The sequence below is a fragment of the Trichechus manatus genome, unplaced genomic scaffold, assembly GCF_000243295.1.
Source record: "Trichechus manatus latirostris isolate Lorelei unplaced genomic scaffold, TriManLat1.0 scaffold00156, whole genome shotgun sequence".
In the NCBI taxonomy this organism is placed as follows: domain Eukaryota; kingdom Metazoa; phylum Chordata; class Mammalia; order Sirenia; family Trichechidae; genus Trichechus; species Trichechus manatus.
Window position 1 is genome coordinate 5773615 of NW_004444092.1, and position 15584 is coordinate 5789198.

The 15584-nt window shown below is 36.0% G+C and overlaps 1 protein-coding gene across 3 annotated transcripts in view; it reads right to left on the reverse strand.

Annotated features, from left to right (window-relative positions):
* Positions 1-8874: 8874 nt before the first annotated feature.
* CASD1 (CAS1 domain containing 1) overlaps positions 8875-15584 on the reverse strand; it is a 68655-nt gene continuing 61945 nt past the window's right edge. For 2 of the 3 annotated variants that reach the window (XM_023740514.1, XM_023740515.1), the window contains 2 exons: positions 12259-12351; positions 9414-10385 (listed from right to left, as the gene is read on the reverse strand). In XM_023740514.1, coding sequence (XP_023596282.1) covers positions 10119-10385; positions 12259-12351 — 360 coding nt within the window. In that variant the 3' untranslated portion in view covers positions 9414-10118. Of the gene's footprint in view, positions 10386-12258; positions 12352-15584 lie in introns of all 3 variants that reach the window. The other variant, XM_004386145.3, reaches the window with a different exon arrangement.

Below are 15584 nucleotides of genomic sequence, written 5' to 3' on the forward strand. Positions count from 1 at the left end.
GGGTGGGGGTGGGTGGGTGGGGGTGGGTGGAGCTGAGACTACATTCCAATGGGGAGAGAGCATCTGATTCATGCTCTAAAATGATGCTCTCAGGGAGCTAGCATGATGATGTAACAGTAAGAAGCAAGTATCCACAGAAGTGGTCACTGCCTTGTCTTGAAGGCAAGTGTGTAACCAACTCCAGTCTTGAGGCTGGAGCCTGGCATCTGGTCCTCAAAGAAAGTAATCGTCAAAAGGGAAACAGTACTGGCAGTTAGGGAAGAAAATGTCACAGATAACGCAAGAATATTTGACAAAAAAAAAAAAAGAAGAGTCAAGTGGGACATTGACTCTCATTAACTGAGAGGGAGGTAGCCTTGTGGAGGAATCAGGAGCAAAGACGGAGATCTAACTTTCAGCCTTGATTTTGTAAAGAGAGTTGTGGAGAACTGAACATTTGCTATGGGAACATTTTATGAACTACTCAGGGGCTCTGACGGAGACAGAAAGGACTTGGCAGACTGGGATTTCTAAGCATGGGCACAAAGGTTTGTTTATTATTGTCTGTGTACTATAACCCAATTGCTCATCCTGGCTGCTGTGGTCTGATGAAACCAGACCACAAATATATAAAAAATTATGACAACCTCACTGCCTTGTTTTAAAAAGGATGTAAGGCAGCTTACAGGCTAGGCTAAGTATAGCAAGATAATATCTACTGAAGTAGATGAGAATGACAATGGAGCCAAGAATAAGGCTAATACAATGCATATGAAAATGCCCTGTTCTCTGGAATAGAGAACAAATTTACCACTAGCTTTTTATCAGCAAACGTGACAAGTCAACTCACAGTGTCCATAAGATTAGTAGCAAATTTACTGTTGAGGAGAAGCACAAATATTCCTCTACTAAGGCCAAAATGAAATAACTCCTCTAAGAATCTACATAAAGAAGCCATTGTGTAATGTAATCAACAACATTCTTACAGTTGACACAATGATAATTTCATAGAACTGTTTTGTAGAGTGTCCTGCAATGCTGACCAATGCCAACAAACCAAAGAGAAATTCTAGAGGTGAATCAGGAAGTTATTGTCCAGGTGGTCTTTGCTAGGTACTGACCTGACTTAATTCTGGAGGTACATTTTAAAGGGCTTGAGGAATTGTTAAGAATCAAATTCTTAAAGTTCCTTTTTAAGTACTATTTGACATAGGATCCCTGCTGGTGCAGTGGTTAAGACCTGTGGCTGCTAACCAGCTGCTCCTTGGAAACCCTATGAGGCAGTTCTACACCATCCTATAGGGTTGCTATATGAGTGGGAATTGACTCGACGGCCATGGGTTTGGTTTGGTTTTGGTGGTTTGACATAGCCAAATTCATGTTATTGTTAGTTTCCATCGAGTCACAGCGACCTCATGTACAACAGAACAAAACGTTGCCTGGTCCTGTGCCATCTTCATGATCGTTACTATGTTTGAGTCCATTGTTTCAGCCACTGTGTCAGTGCATCTCGCTGAGGGCCTCCCTCACCTTTGCTGACCCTCCACTTTACCAGCGATAATGTCCTTTTCCAATGATTGGTCTTTCCTGACATGTGCAAAGTAAGTGAGATGAAGTCTTGCCATCCTTGCTTCTGGCATTCTGGTAGTATTTCCTCTAAGACTGATTTGTTTGTTCTTCTGGCAGTCCATGGTATATTCAATATTCTTTGCCAACACCACAGTTCAAATGCATCAATTCTTGGGTCTTCCCTTCTCATCGTCCAGCTTTCATGTGTATCTGAGGTGATTGAAAAGACCATGGCTTGGGTCAGGCACACCTTAGTCCTCAAGGTGACATCTCTGCTGTTCAATGCTTTAAAGAGGTCTTTTGCAGCAGATTTGCCCAATGCAATACATCGTTTAATTTCTTGACTGCCATATCCATAGCTGATAGATATTAGCTGGTCGTAAATTCAGTATTGGGCATTTTATACCTGAAGTTTAACTATTCCAGAGTTCTAGGAAAAAAGTGAGAACTTTGTTCTTAATAGTCCCCTGAGCTGGTGTAGGAGCAACATCTTTTGGGGAAAACTGAAGAACCTAACAATCAGTAGTTTCTGAGGAAATATTTTAGAGCTTGACCAAGATTCTCTTTAGGAAAAAAAAAATTGCATCTGTGTTCTCACTCAGGTGGACCATTTAGATTCCAAATTTCTACCTAACACAACTTAGTCTTAATTAAATTTAGACTGGAAAATGTTTAAGGCAAGCATAACTAAACACTCACAGTAGCCATTAAAAAATTCACCCTCCTCTGCCCCCTCAAAACATCCATAGACAGCCTAGCTTTGAGAACCATGGTCTTCCTGACTTTTTTCCAAGTCAAATTATTTGTATAATGCACATCAAGATATCTGAATGAAGTGACCGAATGTATAGAATTAATCAGGAACCAGTTGAAATTTGGAAAACATTTTGATTTTTCTAAACTATAAGACCACAGGATATCAGATCTTTGTCAAATATTAACATTTTTAAAATTTCCAGCTTTTAGTTTTCCCATTTATGTCTTTTGACATACTGAAGTTTTAAATTTTTATGTAGTAGAATGTAGCAATTTTACATTCTGATTTCAACTGTTTGCTTTTATGTTTAAAGGGTCTTTTCTCATCTAGAAATGAGATATTTGCTTACATTTTCTACTTATTTTATGTGTCTTTAAGCCCTTTAATCATCTTGAATTTCTTTTGGTATATGGTGTGAGAAAGGGAATTTACTGCCTCCACGCACACAATTAAGCCATTGTCCTAGGCTATTTAAAGAATATTTCTACCTTTCCTCAGTAATGTGAAATCAAACCATTACATTATTTTAATATGTTATATACTAAAATTTGTTTCTGTGGTTCTTAATCTTTCCATTTATGTATTGTTGCATTTGTTCCACACTGATATAATTCCAATCTAATAATGTGTCTAAATATCCAATTTACATGTCCTTCTCCCCTATTTAGTAAAAAATTTTCTTGGATATTCTTATTCACCTATTACCTCTTTATAGTTTTCATTTTTAATTTTGTAACCTCTGTGAAAGGTCTTGCTTAGTCATCTGGTGCTGCTATAACACAATACCACAAGTGGATGGCTTTAACAAAGAGTTTATTCTTTCACAGTCTAGTAGGCTACAAGTCCGAATTTAGGGTGTGAGCTCCAGGGGAACGCTTTTTCTGTCAACTCTGGAGGAAGGTCCGTGTCATCAATCTTCCCTCAGTCTGGGAGCTTCTCTGCACAGGAACCTCAGGTCCAAAGGACACGTTCTGCTCCTGGCACTGCTTTCTTGGTGGTACGAAATTCCCGACTCTGCTTCCTTCCCTTTCATCTCTTGAGAGATAAAAGGTGATGCAGGCCACACCCCAGGGAAACTCTTTTTACATTGGATCAGGGATATGACCTGGGTAAGGGTGCTGTTACAAGCCCACTGTAATCCTCTTTAAAGTAAAAATTACAATCACGAAATGGACGGCAACCACAGAATACTGGGAATCATGGCCTAGCCAAATTGATACACACATTTTTTGGGGGGACATAATTCAATCCATGACAGGGCTCCAGCATCATGTCTGTGTGTGTGTGTGTGTGTGTGTGTGTGTGTGTGTGTGTGTGTGTGTTTTAAAAGTGCTGATCCCCTTGGGCTTCAACCAAATGTTTAGTCACAACTTTTCTCTCCTAGCAACAGAGTCCTGAGGTGAGGATGGTATGGAAGGAGACAAGGAAAGTAAATGGTAGGTTATTGGTTCCAGTCTGCTCTCTCTGTGGCGATTTTCTCCTGAATTACCTTGCCACTCTAAACATTTTTTGTCTTCCAAGCCTACCTAGGATTATGAGGGATAGTGACAGACTTGTAAGATCAGCTGATTGTAGGCTGAGGTGGGGTTAAATAATGATGGAGTTGGAATATGTGCTGGGTTGAATAGTGTCCCCTCAAAATTCATGTCTACCTGGAACAGGTGGATGTGGCCTTATCTGGAAATTGGCCTTTGCAGATGTAATCAAGTTAAGATGAAGTCATACTGGACAAGTATGGGCCCTAATCAATGACTAGTGGCTTACAAGAAGAGGGAAATTTGGCCACAGACACATGTGAAGATAGAGTTAGAGATTGAAGTGATGTGTCTACAAACCAAGGAACTCCAAGGATTGCTGGCAACCACTAGAAATTAAGAGAGAAGCATGAAAGAGATTTTCTCTCAGAGCCTTCAGATACCTTGATTTTAGACTTCTAGACTTCAGAACTGTGAAAGAATAAATTTCTGCTGTGTTAAGCCACCCAGTTTGTGGTAATTTGTTTGGCAGCCCTAGGAAACTAATACAGAGTACTAGAGGAAGTGATCTAGAAAGATGGGTGATTGTAGTTGAAAAGTGAATGACTGTAACTGGGAGTGCAATTATTGGTAATGACAATCTCTAGGGCAATGATTCTCAACCCTGGCTACATGAAATCTCTCAGAGAGCTTTTAAAAAATACTATTGGTTAGGCACTGTCCCAGAACAATTAGATTAATTTCTGAGGGTGCAGTCTGGGCACTGGCATGTAAAGGCTTCTCAGGTGATTTTAACATACAGCTAAAGTCTAGAATGTAACCATGGGAATGAGTGGTGGAGGTAGGGTGGACAAGATTATTATTAGAAAAGGGGTCAAGGAATTGAGTTTCATTTTCTGTTTGGTAATATGTTATGATTGCCAGATTTGGGATACTGATTCTCTTCATATGTATGGTGATTTTTTTATTACTTATATTAATAAATGACAATCTGAATTAATTAGTATCGTAACTGGTGTAAGGCTCCCTCAGCAATTGTGTATTCAAGTTCCTGTACCCCTTTCCCCTATAGACCTTCCTTCAGCTTAATTGAAGGCTCTACAAATACACTAGTAGCCTTCTCTTTGACAGCGGTGAGTGGGCGTAGTAAGAGGAAGGCAGTCTTCCCTTCAGGATAAAGATGCCAAGAGTTTAACAGCAAGTAGGAGTTCCCGCTATGTTAGGTAGGGGACTGCAGCTGTTCCCAGATAGGAGAGCTTGTCAGCTTGTCTATTTGAGACCCTGTCTGTACCAACTTTCCAACTTGTCCACTGCTTCCGCCTTTGTTGACTGTATGTAAGAAGTGTCTGACCCATCAGATCAATAGATATTAAAGAAATACTGAGGAAACCAGAGGAAAGTGAGTAGTCTATTCTTCCATTATACCTCTTTCCTAGTGAAATGTGAACTCTATCGTGTTGTTCCTATATTCCTTATAACTGAAAATTGAGCCTACTTTGGGGGGCAAACACCTGATTTAAGAAGTTCCAGGCAACAGTCCATTAATATTCCTTTCTGGGACGTGGATGGGATGCTCACCGTCTCTCTCAGCTACCAAAATACTACAACCAATTCTATATACCTCACATACCTACTGAGTTTCTATCTTTAAAAACCCTACCTCAGCTACCATTTTTTTAAAGTAAGTTTTTGGTGAAAAAAAATTAAGACAGACTTGATAGGGATAGTTCAAATAATAAAAGTTTATTGTGAGGGTGCACATAGTAATAAGACAGATGGAATCCTATGGAAATCTAGAAACAATCATATATGCATACTCCATGAAGACTAGAACTGGAAGGTTGTTTTGTACTAGAGAGTTCTAGGAGTCTCAGCAATTGGAGTTCATGTATCTTGAAACCTGTACTCCCGTTTCATTACTTAGACCCAGCTACTCTCCATACGTCTGTTTCTCTATCACCCGATAAATAGCTAATTATATTGCTCTTTCCCAATATCAGTTCTTGAGAGTGGGAATTTGTTAACCAGCATTGCCTATTTGAGTGCAGCTTGGCAGGTAAGTCTTCCCCTGTCCTTCATTCCTGTTTAAAAAAAAAAAAATTCTCACCCCTGGTTCAAAAAGCTTTGGCCACTAAGTGTATCACGTGGTAACTAACATGGCTGCTTAGCTTCTTCAGCAGGGATGGTGGGAGGGAAAGTTACACTAAGAACCTTTGGAGATGTGGCTGGTACTATGACTGACCTGCTCTACTATGCACTTTGTGCATGGCACTTCACTAGGTCCACAAGACACAATCTTTTCCCTTGAGTTGCAATCTTAGTGGAGGAACGCAAGAGATGATGAAATAACGAAACCAGGTAATTAACACTAGACTAGTTTAAAAGAAGAGAAAGTGGAGTTTAAATTCTACTTTAAAAATAAATTAGGTTTAGGTAGATGAAAAGACTGAGAACAAAGGAGCAAAGGGAAAGAATAGCATAGCATTTAGGGAACAGTAAGATAGGTTTGGCTGCAATACATAGTAAGAAGCCGCGGGTGATAAAGTGGAGCACCTTGACCATCAGCTAAGAAGTTCTGGCTTTATTATTTGAGCAATGGAGGCTCACTGAAAGTTTATGATTAATAGAGTTACATAATCCACCTGTAATAGCTCTATAATTAAAAAAATAAAAGTCTTGTTAGTAGCTTTGTGAAAACAATTTCTTTTTAATAATTTTTGTTATTGGAAAATTCTCTCAAATGTCTTCTATATAAGGAATACTAGGTAGCACTGAAGTAAAAGCTAATAAAAGTAGTTGAATTAAAAAATATAGTATAATCAATATAATAAGTATAAAGATTTTGGCCTACACATGATAGAAACATAAGCACAAATTTCCTTTTAAAATGTGATTTATCTCATTTTATGCTCTGGGATGGTATTTTTAAAAGTTATCAAAAATAAAAGTTGAGCTTTAATTATAAATTGATTGCGTTTTATATAGCTCATAGTTTCAACTATACTTTCATGAGTCTCTTGCTTACGCTACTCCTTTATGGCTCTAACTTTCAGTATTTTTACTAAATAGTTTTAGTATTTAGTATTTTCTAATTCATATCATACACGGCACTAGATGGGATTTCATTAAAAGAAAAATATGAATATAAAAGTGCCTTCCAATATGGGTATCTTAAGGAGTTTTCACCAATCTTTAAATTACACGAAATATAATGAAACTTAATATTTAGAATTTTTAAAATAGTCATCAAGACCAATTCTTCAGGTACCACCCTTGTTACTTTTTCTTTCAACAACGGACACTGTTAGGTTGAACCCTATAAAACCGCCATTTCTGTCGGTCAAAAATGACAGCATATTTGAGATTTAATACTGTTCAACATGAAAATCCCAACTTGGTTCTCCCAAGATTTGCTAGATTGACTACAAGTTCAAATTCAAAAGAGGGGGATATTTTCCTAGAAATTGCAGATATTGGTATGTTGACTTTTATTGAGTTATTATATGAAAGCACTGTCCTAGGTAGGTCCTACGGTTTATGTATTTATGTATTTATTTATTTAGCCTTCAAATGGTTTAAAATCTAGTAAAAAATATCAACCAACCAGAATCCCTGGGTAGTGCAAATGGCTAACATACTCAGCTGCTAACTGAAAAGGTTAGCAACTTTTTTTTTTAAAATATTGACTATATACAAACATAATTATCATTAAAGTTCATTTTACCATACTTAAGAGCCTCCTATGTTAACATCTGAAATAATGAAGCATTTTTGGAAAAAAAAAAAGTTATCCATCTTTTAAATTTTAACTAGTCAACTTATCTTACAGTGGAATGACAGGGTGTAAATGTTACTGTAATACCAGCAACTAAAGCAAATAACAGGCTGTACCCGTAGATAAAATGAATCATTTTATGCGAAAGCTCTGAATTTTTAATGCTTCTGTTGGCTATCCACAAAAATGGGAAGGTTTGGGCAAAGAAACAGGGAAAGACTGGGGTAGAATTAATTGAATCAAGCACATACTATTTGGGGCCAGACAGCAGATTTCTGAATGTGATTTACATTACAAAATATCGGAGTTTAGAGACTCTCTGTGGGTTTTTCTCAATTTTAGCCTACCAAAACATTCTGCTAAACATTTTATTTAGAAGATATTTAGATGGTATGATTGAATAATGCAACTCATCAGTATCTGAGTCAATGCAGAAAAAAAAAAATTGTTATTTATCATATACAGATGCTATCATGTAGCAGCTTCCAGCATAATAACCTCTATCCAGACTCATTAAGAAAATCAAATACAAAGTAGAATATATTTTAATTACAAATACATTAAAATGTATTTTATTATATTGTTATTATATGTAATTATCTATTAAATAAAAAGTGCTGCATATTAAATGAGAATGTGGTGAAGAAACAGGGTTTAGCAGTTAAGTTTTAGACTTGAGTTCAAATACAAAAAACCTTATATTCACTTTAGGCATCACTACTGGAAAACATAAATGCTTCAGAAAAAAAGAAAAAGATACTGGTCATCTTTCTTTTTCAATCGTTTCATCTGGAAGAATCTTTTTCAGGTGATAAAACTTACAAGCTAAATTAAAATGCACTCTACTCATTGGCAAACCACATCAGCAAGAATAATGTGATCACAGACTTGAAAGTTTTTGATTTATAACTATACCAATCTCTGCTTACAAGGCTGCAGTCTAGGAGGCAGAGCAATGAATCATTACAATTGTCTATCTGGGAAATGTCAAAAGATTAAGTAAGGGCAGAAGAAGAGAGAAAAGAACACACATTTCTGTCAGAGAAATATTCTTCATGAAATAAAGAATATTAAATCCAGAGCTACAGAAATAATTAATTTTTTTTTAAATCTTCAAGTAAAATTACTAAGAAACCATAATGCTTAAACTCCCTAGATGAAAGGCCGATTATCTACAGAACCTTTGAGAACTAGAGTATTCCTTATCCAACTATCACTTAGAGATTTACCCCTATATACTAAGAGTTAAAAAAAAAAAACTATTTTAAGTTGAAATAAATTAGAAATTTGAACCAATCATTAATGGATCCAGCTTTTAAAAAAAGAACACGTGGTTTAATTGATAGTTTTATTACAAAAATAAGCATCCACAGAACATTTATTTACTATTTAAATTAATCCATATTTTCATATAATGTGAACAGAAAATATATTTTACCCCACATATAGTAAAAGCAAACAAGTGCAATCTTTCAAAAATTAAAAATGATAAATCTGTACAACAGATAAATAAATTTATACCTCTAACAGCTTGTAAAAAAACAAAACAAAAACAAACACAAACATATTGTCCAAAGTCACCAGTTTACTTACAATTCTACTATGGTCATACATCTCAATCATAACAACTTGAATCTTTACTACACTGCACATGTTTAGATTGACAGACAGATATTAAAGAAAAAAAAAATGGGAGGGGGTAATAGGAAATACCAAAATGGCTATAAAGAGCCTTCCAAACACTAGAAATACTACAAAAAATTATTTAGTGGGGGAAAACATATTAAATGGATCCACAGGGCAATTGTATTATGCTGATACAGCTGAAGGAAAGAAATGGATGAATGTTTGGGTTGGGAAAAAAATTTTTTTTTTTTTTTAATTTTATAAAAAGAAGCAACGACATCAACAATGACAAAAACCCTGTCATGGAGCCTAGAACAACTCTATGAGACAAAGTGTACAAAGACTTGGGCTTTTACACCTGCAAATCACAGTTAAAAGGAGAGATCATGTCAGGTAACATAACATCAGAACATGAATACATATAAATTAAAAGCATAATCTTTATCATTGCACATTAAGAAAGCAATACTGCAGTCATTCTTGAGTAAGAAAGTTTTCAATGAAGTGGGAAGTTCCATGATGAATGTAGGTGCAGTCTTATTACCATAAATTTAGTAAATATCAAAACACTCAGTGATACCACTAAGCTATTTAAATCGTCTACATTTTTTTTACTGGAAAGGTAATCATTTTCCTGCCTTCACATGTTAACTTAAAATCACTTATAAATGGAAACCCAGATCCAGTAGAAAAGACTTTTTACATGCAATCCTATACAATGCATTCTGGTTTATCAATTTTTTTTTTAGTATGTCATATGGAATATGTACATTTCCAATATATACAAGCACAGGTGGTCAACAGATGCCACTGAGTTGTTCTCTGTCACACAAGTTTATTATTTATACATACATTTATATCTCCAGATAGATACTTTTCTCTTCCAGGCAGAGAGAAAGTAAGCCTGAGAAGTTTAAGTTTTTAGGATTTTAAGAAGCTAATGTCTTGATTTATCTTGAACGGATGATAAGATGAGGAGTCCACAAAAAAATGCAGCTATACATGCCAACCTTTTCAACAGAGACAAGTTATCTTTAGGAATAATAATCTGTGCAAGATTATTAGTGATCTGAGAAATTTCATGTGCCACACAAACAAATATAAAAGTGCTGACAATGATGTTGAGCATAGGGTTTCCAGGTATGAGCACCAAGATGCCCCTTGTGTCTGCGGCCAGCCATATGTGATACTGGCAAATAAATAGCTAGAGGGAGAAATAGTTGAAGTTAGATGTGTACAGAGAGTCCACGAATAAATTTGCTTCTCCTAATTTAAACATTTTATAGCATACTGCTGTTAGAAGGCTTTTCCAAAACCATTTGTTTTTATTTCACTACTGGCCTTGAAAAATCCACCGCAGAACTGCTACCTGCTGAAGCACTGCCTCCAAGTCCCCAATAAATGAACCACAAGAGCATTCTAACATTGAAAACATGTCTTTCATTTCTTTGCATGTCATCGAAGATAGCTGACAAATTGATATTCTGGTCTCTGGTATTCAAATGTCAATTAAAGAATTATTATATACACGTGCATTTATGCATCTTATATACATGTGACTACTGCATTTGTATGTTTTTGTATATACACTTACGTACATGTATATATGTATGTACTATATGCATAATGTTGTCAGATAGTGTAATATAAGGTATTACATCATGTCATATTATATTGTTATACACACACATGCACATATTTATACACCCACCCACAAACAGTTTGACCCTTCTGTTAGGTGATTCTATTTGACTACTCCTCTGCTTAGTCTTTTTGAACAGATGGAGTGGAAGAGACTATCTGAGCCTGATTATTCTCATATTTTACCTTCTCTCTTCCAAAATCTTCTCACCAGAAGAAAGGGGGAGAGAAGTCTGTGTATCATGTCCACCAGGAGTCTAATTTAGCATGACTGTATCAGCCTTTTGTTGCTTTTTTCCCTATATACTATTAGAGGGGGAAATGGTATGGTTTTTAAGATGTACTCAAAAATGTGTGCTAGTCCTCATGTTTGCTCTGCAGGGCCCAGCAAATGATGTCTTGAACTGCATTAGCATGTTCCCAAAGTGTATTTCAACTTCTATGTGAGTGGACCATATTAGACCACACTACCACTTATTGTGATTATAAATGTGGCTCTATCATCACAATGCTTCAAGAAAATGCATAATAAGCTACTTTAACAAATACGAGGACTACGAAATTTCTATTTTTTTGAGAAACACTGAATAGCAAATTTATGTAATTAAAATCGATAGTTTCTCGTGCTCCAAATGTAAAGGGCCTAGCATAACATTCTTTTCTGATTCATGTCTGAATAAATCATTTGTGATCAAGAATTTTAAATTCTATACAATCTCTCTTATAAAGGAGACAAAAGAAAATATCAAAACATTTACTCAAGAACTCAGAGATGTTTATTTTCTATTTTAAAAGACAATTTAATAAAACAAACTATAAAATGTATCTGTTATGATTACAATACGAATTCTACTGCTTTAAAACATTCTAATTCAAATAATAAAGCTCAGACTTCTCTGAATGTATTTCAAAATCTGTTTAAACTGATTTTGTAGATAACTTCTTCTTATGCCTCTCACACCAAAATGTTAATGAATTTAAAAATTTTCCCACAATTTTCGATCACAGTGAGTGAATTTTATAATAAGCATGAATAAACTGAATTCCAATAATATCTAATTATGAAGATGAACAACAAATCAAAATCCCCTTAGCTTGATTTCATTTATATCTAGTTTAATTTTTCTCTCTCCTGATCTCAGCAGCTTGGTTGTGCTTGAAAGCTAAAGACAATATACAGACTATTTTGAAAATTGTGTATGTCTAGCTATTTAGATAAAGCTTTAAAAATATTCTATAATACTGCTGTTAAAAGTTTTGAGTTTTTTCCCATAATTCCATAAATAAAATAGCTTTGGTTTAAGAGTATTTTTGCATATGCCAGATTTACACACACACACACACACACATATATATGTATATACACACACATATGCATGTACATACATACATACAACTCTGGCTGTGTGAGAGAGAAAAATTATTAACATACCAACCTCTAATGAAATTTTTCCAAACCAAGCAAAAAATGAACTGTAAACTGAACGAGCATATCCAGGGATGTTCCTTATTAGGATGAAGGCTAAAATCTAACAAACAAACAAACAAAAAAAAGGGCAAATATTAATCATCTCTGTAGTGAAAACTATTTTGCATAAGGGTTTCCTTCAAATAATAATCTTATTGTGTCCCTGAAATAGAAATATACACCATGATTTTTCAAACAGATGAAGTATTAGCAAGTTTTCTGTTGCTGTTGTTCCAGAGTCTACTCTAAACTGGATTTTTCAATGTGTGGCCCATATACTGCATACTAATACAGACTGTAGTCTGCACATGGCTGAACATTTTTATTTTATATATACTGGAATAAATATAATACAGGAAATGCACTATGAGATTCTTTGTGTGGAAAGAGTTAATATCGCATATTAACTTCACCTCCTGATATAGCTTTGCTCCTTCCATAAAGTATTCTACCTAGTTGGCTGCCACCCTCTCTCTTCAGTCTCTTCAAAACTTTCTTCCACTGACAGCCACCGTATCTTCCCTTCTCTGGATCTCTTCTCCCCTAAAACAACCTTTAGCCTCTGGGATCCTAGCTTTCACTCCTCTCCCCCATCCTTTTTCACCAGGATAGGATAATCTTGTGTTTTTTCTAATCCTCCAATTCACAGATTCATATCCAGTAACTAGATTGTCAAGCCAAGGTCTTTCCTTAAAGTCTACTCTCTTTATAAAGAAGCAAGAAATTATAAAGTTAAAAAAATATATCACTTCCACAAATACCTTTTAAAAAGTTTCTCTCATAAAAGGATTTAAAATCTACCTACACCTCAGACAAAAACTCCACATTCAGTGTTGATCACCTTGGGCTTTTGTCAAGGGATCTGGAAAGAGCTTTCTTTTTACATCTCATACTTATGAGATGTATGAAAGATGAGGAAATGGGAGAAGATATATGGATAATTCTATCATTGGGAAAGAGAAAGGGAACCAAAGTAAACTACTCAGATAATTAAGTTGAGGACAACTACACAGTGATCTTAGTGGGCAATGGTATCAAAGAGACTCAAGTGTGAATCTGGCCTTTGCCTTATATTAGTTCTGAGACTTGAAGTAAACTACTTAACTCCTTTGGGTCTGTTTCCTCATCCAAAAAAGCCTTTACTTTGAAAAACTGATGTGACCATTAAATGAGAAAATATATATGAAGTGCTTATTGTAGCATATATTGTGAGTCAATTAAAAAACCTATTAGGTAATTAATAGTATAGGTGGTATACATGTATGTATGGTAAAAATCATGAAGGTGATACCTAAATGAAGTTCTTAAATATAAAAAACACTTAATGAATTATTTTATTTAAAGTATTGCATAAACTGTAAAATGCCAGAAAGAATGACCATATAAATTACACATACAAATCACTAGCCTGAGCATCAGAAAATCTAGGAATATTCCTAAACAAATAACTTTCCTTCTTTCTGCCTTTAATCGACCATGTCCCAAAGTGTATGTAATTTCTTTAGCACATATGATTTTTGTGTTTTGTCATACACTTAGTAAACAATGTGATTAGAGGAGTATAAAGTAGAAGAAACAATAACCATGGAAAGACTACTCGGGTCTGGGGAGTCATTCTTACTAGCTTGATGAAGAAATAATAATGTTTAAAATTTGTTCAGCATTTATAACTTGCTAGGTACTGTGCTAAAGAACTTTACATACATTATTTATAGTTAATCACCTCAACACTGTTATACTGCCAAGCCCTTTTGAAAATTTCTATCCAGAATTACGAGCAAAACGACAATGTCAGGATTTAGGCATAGATGCACAAGCGTCGGGGTCAGGCTGGGAAAACACCTTCCAACAGGACACTAGGAATCTTGTACATGCTTAAAATCTTAAAGGAGCCCCCTCAGACAGATAGTCAAAGTATACGTATATATACCTGTTGGCATTTGAGAATAAGAGAGAAGCATGATAACGACGTAACCTGTAACCTTTGGGGCTACTGGATGCTCTCTGACTTTTACAATGGGGATAAGTGCCATTGAAAATAAGTAGCAGCCAATAAAATTAGTCCTTGCTTCAATTTGTGCTCCCTAGTCCATTCTTTTTAGGGGGGCCCTGGTGGCACAGTAGTTAAGAGCCCGGCTGCTAACAATAGGTCGGCAGTTTGAATCTACCAGCTGCTCCTTGGAAATCCTATGGGGCAGTTCTACTCTGCCCTATTGGGTCCCTGTGAGTTGGAACTGACTCGATGGCAACGGGTTTGGTTTGGTAGTCCATTCTTTTACTCTGCAATGGAGAAGCTGAGGCCCTTCCCAAAAACATAACGTAGGAAATACAAGTATGTGGAAAGTGGCAAGTGGAAGGGAGGGTCATACGCCTCAGGAGCACAAACGTTAGTGTTACTCTCTGTGCAGCCAAACTCTCCTTTAACTCCTCTTTTATCATTCTGTATCGGTGCACTACAAATGGTAACATCTCCTTGCCATCCTGTGAATCACAGAAAGTTCAGATACGATATACAAAGAGTTATTGGTAAGCACTACTGTTGTCTGTAGAAGTCATCAATATGCTATATGAATACATTATAATTTTAAAATTCCATTATCAATTGTGTTTGGAGAGTCTAGCACATGCGTGGTACTCCTGACTATATGGCGATTTAAGAGGAAAAAAATAGTCCCTGCATCAAAGAGAACTTAAGATAAGGGGAATCCTTCAGAAATTCTTTCCCTGCTCCTTCTTGTTGGACTACTCATCTTTCAGGCTTTAGTACAGACACTACTTCTTCCAAGAAGCCTGCTCTTATATCAAGATGGGTTAGGAAGAACTCCTGTGTTTCTAAAGTGCCCTCTACTTAACCATCACCACACTAATCACAATGTCCTATGACTGCTTGCAACCGGAGGTATCCTGGCAAAATGTAAATCTGATTTTAGTTGCCCGCCAGCCCCTGCTCACCTCCCAGTCACTACCACATGCAAGTCTCCAGACCCTGGCTCTCAGATTCAGTTCCACTGGCCTTCTTTAAGTTCCCTGAATACACCATGCTTCCTTCCACCATAGGGCCTAAGTTCTTGCTGCCCGTCATGTCTGAAATGCTATCTTCACTTTTAAATTTCTATCTATGCCCCTATTATCAGCTTAATCTCCTCAAGGAAATTGTCCCTAACTGCTGACATCCCCCCTCCAATTTCAACTAGGTCATATCCTCTTATTATTATAGTACCATTTACTTCTACTTGTAATTAGTGATTATATGGTTACTCTCTAAAATAGAAGAATGCAGACTTTTTGAGGTAG